Genomic DNA, 7,027 nt, shown 5'->3' on the forward strand with positions numbered 1-7,027 from the left:
TTTGTAGCCGGCATCCCCTTGTAGGACACTATGTGACCAGACGACTTCGGCTATTTCGGAAGTTAGTACTGCATAAAAACAGCCTGCGATCAGCACACAGCTGAAGCAATCGTTCCCCATTGCCCGTACGTGCCGAGTCCAGTCCATGTCGATCTCCTAATTGAGTCTCAGATGCACTGAGCCTGCCCACTTGCGCATTCATATCTCCGGCAACCACCACAATGTCTGAGCTTTTAGCTCGCCGCAGCAGAGCATTCAGGGCGTCGTAAAACCTGTCTTTGACGGTGTCAGAGCTACAATCAGTTGGGGCATAGGCAGACACGATAAACAGACATCTATCAACTTGCCGCTTGTGAGACTCCTTCACAGACGTTGCCAGACGAACCGCACAGAGGCGACTATCAACAGGTATCCACTCAAGTAAGGATACTTCCACCCGGTGACTTACCACAATAGCAACCCCTGCACATCCCACCGCGGCAGCCTCTAGATCACCAGAGATGCGCAGCAGAAAGCGTTTAGCTCACTCACTGTGCTTGCATCTTGAAGTCTAGTTTCTGAGACACAGTACACATCAATGCCAAGCGAGTCCAGTGTGAGTGCAAGAGCAGCTTGTTGTCCTGCTTGCTTCAGAGTGCGGACATTAAACGCGGCCAGATAGACTCGGTGTCGAGGCTTGAGGACTGATCTGGAGATGCCTGAAGATGTCGGCGCCATGTGACGAGCAGGTGCTGCACGGCACGCACTGAGATGTATCGCTTAACGTTTCGGTCATTTCTCTAACCATATGGAAAACACGGTGCAGAATAAAAGTTGTATTTTGCTTCAAATGGTGTCCTGATATTAAAATCCAGAACGCCAGCCAGTTGTACCTCCCCAAAGCTTGAAGGGAAATCATGTCAACCAATTGTCCGCCTGTTCAACCCACCGCCTAGCTCAAAACCTTGGCATACGTCATTTCAGTATAATTCGACTAAATATTTCCAACATTGCTCAAGCTGTTCGCACTGAATTCACTGTATATCTTCCAAAAAGTACAACTTAGTTTATTTCAATCAAAAAACCCATTTGCCTGTGCATCGACGCTGATCCCTTTTTCCAGCCATTGATGCAACTAGCCATGGATCAAACCTGGGAGCGAATAACTTTACACTTCACACTTAACTACTTGCAGAAATACTAGTAGACAAAAACTTACTGCCCGAGTAAAATTAATCACAAAGAAGCCGTCGCCATGTCTGGCAATCTGTCCACTGCTCCGCCAAGTGTGGTCCGTTGTTTGCACCAAGTAAGTCATAATCCAAAAGATGAACTGATATCGTCTGGCGAGGGTAATTTCAAACTTACGTGACATTTCTTCAAGGCCGGCTTGAAATTCCAGCGGAGATGGGGTGTATGATCCGCATGATTCCAGTTTTGTTCTGGTATTATAGTGGATTAGGCGTGCCTGTTCTCGTAACCTCATGTGATTCGGGCCACTGATACATTCAGTTTCATCGGGTAATCGATCGACCCACTGAATTGGACAACAGTTGATTCCGTCGGATCGAAATATCTGGATGTTCCATTCGCATCTCAACCGATGATACAACTGAATATATTTACTCATCACTTGACTGATCACTTTCTGATGGAGAAAAAAGACGGGTATCACGTGACGTCCCAACATGAACATGATTTGAAAATCGTCGCAACATGATCGGATCGATAACGGTTCAAATTAGTGCCTGAAGTGTATTTAAACAGTCATATTGTTGGCTGACTTCTCAGTCATTCTAAAGAAAAAAATGCAACGAAATTTGGCATGTATGCATGCTCCTGTATACAGAACGAATGGTTTGTTTGAACGGAACACAACTAGGAAAAATCATCCTAAGTACTACACCGTTTGAACAAACTGCAAGACAAATAGCGACTTCGGACTTAAACCACGGGTGGTGTGCCACTCTTTGGCATGTTGTAGATCCGCTTCACGGTGCTACACGGAATCTGGACGCTGCATACGCGACTGCTCCATCAGGTGCGAGGTTATCAACAACTTGTTTGGCGCATGGAATGATGCTATTTCGACGTAAACGGAGCAAACACTGAGCTTCAAATAATGCGGATAGATTAAGCACAATGTCACAGGAGGTCAACAGAAAATTGAACAAAAGCCATCGGGATACCAAACCTGAGGGAAAGCGGAAAAGAGAGCGCAATGCAACTAGATGGATGTCTGACGATACCGAATGCATGGCTTATGTGTTCTGAAGATTCAGATGATGATTCTCTGAAAGCTAAAAGGTCTGCCAGGTTGGATCCCACCAGTCAGCAGTGGTGACCACACTTGTTATGGAATGGTTGCGGGCATGTTCAAAAGCGAAGTTTCAAGGTCACAAATAGCATCAACAGTAATTGAGACCATAAAAAACGTAAAATCTATTGAAAAGCCAATTTCATCTGAGTGGCCCCAAAAACGACACAATAAAATACATCAAGCAAGGAGTCCACTGCACTTCCAAACTTTGTAATTTTTCGATTTTTTTTTGAGAATGCATGACTTTTATTGTTTGAAGATGTTGTTCATCCACTGTAGTAAATTTCTCAGTGGGTTCGGATAATACCTGTTCTCTCTCGAAACGCTCAAATTTTGTAGTGTATATTTCTAAAATTACACTTTCAAACAAGTTTTGGCAGTTGGATGTAAAACTGTATGATTGTTGAACAGAGACGCTCTGCAGTAAGCTTGTAATCTCACTTTCCATGTTCTGTCACAAATTTTCGTTTTAAACTGTCTCTGGTGGATGGTTCAAGGCATTTGAACCTCCAAACTGTGCCATTCTAAAAGAATGTCACTTAGATGAAGGGAGGAATGGTTGCTTACTAGCCACGATTCATTCTTCTTTCAGCAGTCAGCTAATTCCAGAATGGACCAGATAGTCACCTGTTAGTAGACGGTCCCTTTTTGAATGAGGCAGTGTTGATCAATATAACACTCAACGGACTGCATACGTTGTGTGAGAACATCGACATACCGTGCCAAGCGGCGGGTTGTTCTGGCCGGAAAGGATACGTTCTATTAAAAGAAGAATGTGGCTCGGAGGAATGAGCTTACTACAAAATGGGAACGAAGTTGTATCCGCATGAGACTAGACCTAATATCGCAAATAGTTGCGTCACTGTGCCTCAGGTTATCAGAGTGATTTCTAAGAAAAACCAGTAAGCAGTCCAAGAACAATCCGGGGACCTGCTGATTAACTCTTTCTCTGAATCCTGAAAGCCTTCCCTAAAAAGCCCGAATTTGCTATTCCTGACTGATGGGCGCTGTACAAGACTCTGCTAAAAGTTGAGGCGCCTGTGGTAATCCTTGTAGGAGAGTTTTGCTCAATCTTTTGTCAGAAGGAAACCAGTACATTTATTGTCATGTTTATTCTGACCAGTGTAACAAAACAAATCAAATAAGGCGCAACAGACTATGTATTTCTGAATGTAGCTTACTCATCCGGATTCAATTTTAAGCAATCCTATTCAATATTTTAGTGCTTGTGCAAGAACAACAAAGTATTCAGCAAATATAATCGTTTGCTGATTCTCAAAGGGGAGCAAATCAGATCCCAGCTGAATCCCTCGTTTATCACGGATGGCTCCTTGCAGCTGAATGTGGTGCACCGGGCCGCATTTGAAATATCGCGATGCACTATGCGAGTGTAACGCACTACTCATGAGGTTGCTGAGAACTTTGAGATAGCACAACCGGTTTCGCCCTTGTTGGAACTCATCGTGGGCTTTCAGAGGCCTCAGAAATCTTATGAGTAGTGCAGAACATCTATAAAATGTATTGCAATACCCTGAAAATTGTACAAACTTAAATCTCAGACGGATTCATTTGTTGAAGAACATCACAAGCGGGAAATTCAACTGGGATTCTGGTGAATCTCAACGAAAACCCAGTTGATATGCAAATGAACGTTTTATTGAAGTTCGTTTAATTTAGGTTCAAGTCAAGCATAATACTGATGCCCACACTCCGGCACAATGCTCAACTGCGAAACTGACTGCGGGCTGTGGAACAGATTTCTATAAAATGTTTGCAATACCCTGAAAATTATACAAACTTAAATCTCAGACGGATTCATTTGTTGAAGAACATCACAAGCGGGAAATTCAACTGGGATTCTGGTGAATCTCAACGAAAACCCAGTTGATATGCAAATGAACGTTTTATTGAAGTTCGTTTAATTTAGGTTCAAGTCAAGCATAATACTGATGCCCACACTCCGGCACAATGCTCAACTGCTCAACTGACTGCGGGCTGTGGAACAGATTTCAGCAATCTTATGAGCAGTTCGTTAAGTCAAAATTTTGTTTTGGCTTTCCGTGCTGACTTGCCGGTCGACCAAAATACGGCTCTTGGAGACACTTACTTAACTTAGGTAGACAACTATGCATTCGCAGAATTGTTTTACAAAAAAATTCCATTCTCACCTGTTCACCTGCTGGAAGGAAGCCCCATTCGTTAACTTCTTTCAAGACTTCCTGTCGCCATAACTGCCACCAGTTTATCCGGCGAAGTTCTGCGAGGTCCATTAACAAAACATCGGTGTTGATGCCGAATGTCTGTCGGTAAAAAAACACCCGCGCGATAATTGCACATCTTGAAGTAAGTTTTTTAAATTGTGTTCCCTTCCCTCCCAAGTATAAACCATCTGATTTTCTGCAAGAAACGCTCTCTGTTTAGGGGGGTTCAGTGAATCGACTTGTCAAACTTTAGTTTGAGGTTACACGGAACGTATCATCTGAAGTATGTTGTTTGTAATTCAGTTCTAAGCTTGTGATCCTCGCTTTTTGATAAGAAGAAACATCCATTTTGAAGTAAGCTTAAGCTATCTGAATCCCACCTGGAGACATTAAATATCGGACCATAATATACTTTCGTTTTTTTCAAAATATCAGCGTGAGTTTTGTCCTTTGAAAACGGTACTATCCGCAATTGACTTACGATAGGGAACACCCGATGTTTTGCGGATAGGCGCCTGGACCGCGCATTCGCGGATGCGCCTCCTCTTCGGCCAAAGATTCTCAGTGGAGACACCTTGCCTGGGGCGAGGCGACCGATATTGACCCACCCACCGGGATGCAAGATTTAATCAGCGGGCCAAATCAAACCTTACTTAAGTGTAACAGTCGAAGGAGACTGCAGTTTGCCAGGGTTATACTCAACTAACAACACTTTGTGGTCAATAATACAGAGAAAAATCTAACCGTTTTAGACAGATTCTGGTGGCATTGGAAGAGATCTTTTTAACACTGTTCAACACAAGGAGCTGTTTGAACAAGTATGCTACTGACAAAACGTGCGAGTAGTATCCAGTCAACTGACTTAAAGCGCAGTCCTTGCATGTGATGGAAGGTTGGTTTGGAAATCACCGAAATGCTTTTCAACGTTTGTGTACCACAGCTGACGTTGAGTAAAGTTCAGGAGGATATCTGAACATGTTGAGGTTTTTCCTGACGTGTCAGATGGCTTGTTGCCGCTCGGTTCCTGTTGGTCGGTAGGCAACCTCCCTCCCAGAAATTTTTTCCCTTTCACCTTCGGAGAACTGCCAGACAGCTGGTTAGCAGTGATGGCAGAGTAGAAAGGAGTGCAGATTAGAAATTTTGTCCACCATGCAACCTAAGCAGTAAGGTGCCTTTCTTGAGAGTCCGAGGCTTTGAATGTAGTGTTTCATGAGAACTGTGGTCGAACTGAGATGGGCATTTAAGACAGAATCACCCTTTTTGCTAGTCAGATTTGGGACAAAATTATGGAAAAATAGGTTTGCTCAAAGTTGTTTGAATTTGAGTGCGTACAATTAAGCGTCCACTGTGAAAACTTGAGGCTTTGACCTTTTCGAAAAAACGTGAGTAACAGCCCACTGGTGTATATTAAGGAAAGTTTAAGGTGAAAACAGCTGAGTGGAATATAAAGTGCCATAATCGAAAGATTAGGTTACTTTCAATCAATTGGAAAATGTTTGGGACCGATTGAGAAGTCATCGTTTCAGAGAGGTTTGGTAAACAATCAGTGGATTTATTCCTGGACAAAGTTTCGCTTTTTGACACAAAAGCTTCGTCAGGCCTACTGAGAAAGTAAGTAGGTTGATTGGGTTTTAAGGCAGTCAGGTAATCGATTCCGTGAGATTTCTTATGGCTAGCCGACTTGATCATGTCAATCATCCCCAATAACCAACAAACAGGAACATCAGACTGAACGCCCAGCAATGATCACGTCACTAGTCATAAGGAATCTCCCGGATTGGTTCCCTGACTGCCTTAAAACCCAATCAACCTACTTACTTACTCAGTTGGCCTGACGAAGCTTTTGTGTCAAAAGCGAAACACTGCCCAGCAATAAATCCACCGATTGTTTACCAGACCTCTCTGATTCGGTTACTTTGTTTCGGCTTCCCACTATAGCCCATCAAAATTAATCAGAACAGATTTACTACTTCTACAACCACATAGAATCGTCAAGGGGGTGTCATGGAAGCGACTGACAACTTACCGGGAACGGTAAATCTTCTTTTGGGCATGAATACGGACAAAATGTTACTTGTTCACAAACCGCACCGAATGCCTGCAATGAGAACGAATTGCGTAAGATACGTAACAGCTCGTTGTCCGTCCACTTTCTTCAGGGATTCTCAATGAAAACTGTCAACAGCCGTGTCTTCGGACAAATACATTAATTTTGTCTGAGGTGACATAGAACAATGGCTACTGAATCGCCAAAATTAAATTCCTCTCTTGAATTTGAACCACCACATATGACAGTGGTTTAACGGTACACTCAACTGCTAGTGTAACAACCCAGTCACCCACATACTTGACTGTTCAGCTCACAGTGGCTCACTGGATCACGAGGCTTGTCTTTTTTTCATACTCACAAACCACGTCACATTAAGGTGACTCATCGGACATCGATTGGCTGTCTAGTGAGCGTAGCAACCACTCATGTGTTGACGCGCCCACGTACACGCAAACGGACCTACATGTAGGGAAACCG

General features: G+C 43.4%; 1 protein-coding gene across 1 annotated transcript in view; it reads right to left on the reverse strand.

Moving 5' to 3' along the window:
* The window catches only part of T265_12830 (hypothetical protein), a gene marked incomplete at both ends in the record, with an annotated part of 30,206 nt that overhangs the window by 4,897 nt on the left and 18,282 nt on the right, over positions 1-7,027 (reverse strand). The window contains 3 exons of the mRNA XM_009165791.1: positions 1,348-1,627; positions 4,468-4,599; positions 6,527-6,598. Coding sequence (XP_009164055.1) covers positions 1,348-1,627; positions 4,468-4,599; positions 6,527-6,598 — 484 coding nt within the window. The remainder of the gene's footprint in view (positions 1-1,347; positions 1,628-4,467; positions 4,600-6,526; positions 6,599-7,027) is intronic.

The sequence above is a fragment of the Opisthorchis viverrini genome (assembly GCF_000715545.1).
Source record: "Opisthorchis viverrini unplaced genomic scaffold opera_v5_18, whole genome shotgun sequence".
Lineage (NCBI taxonomy): Eukaryota > Metazoa > Platyhelminthes > Trematoda > Opisthorchiida > Opisthorchiidae > Opisthorchis > Opisthorchis viverrini.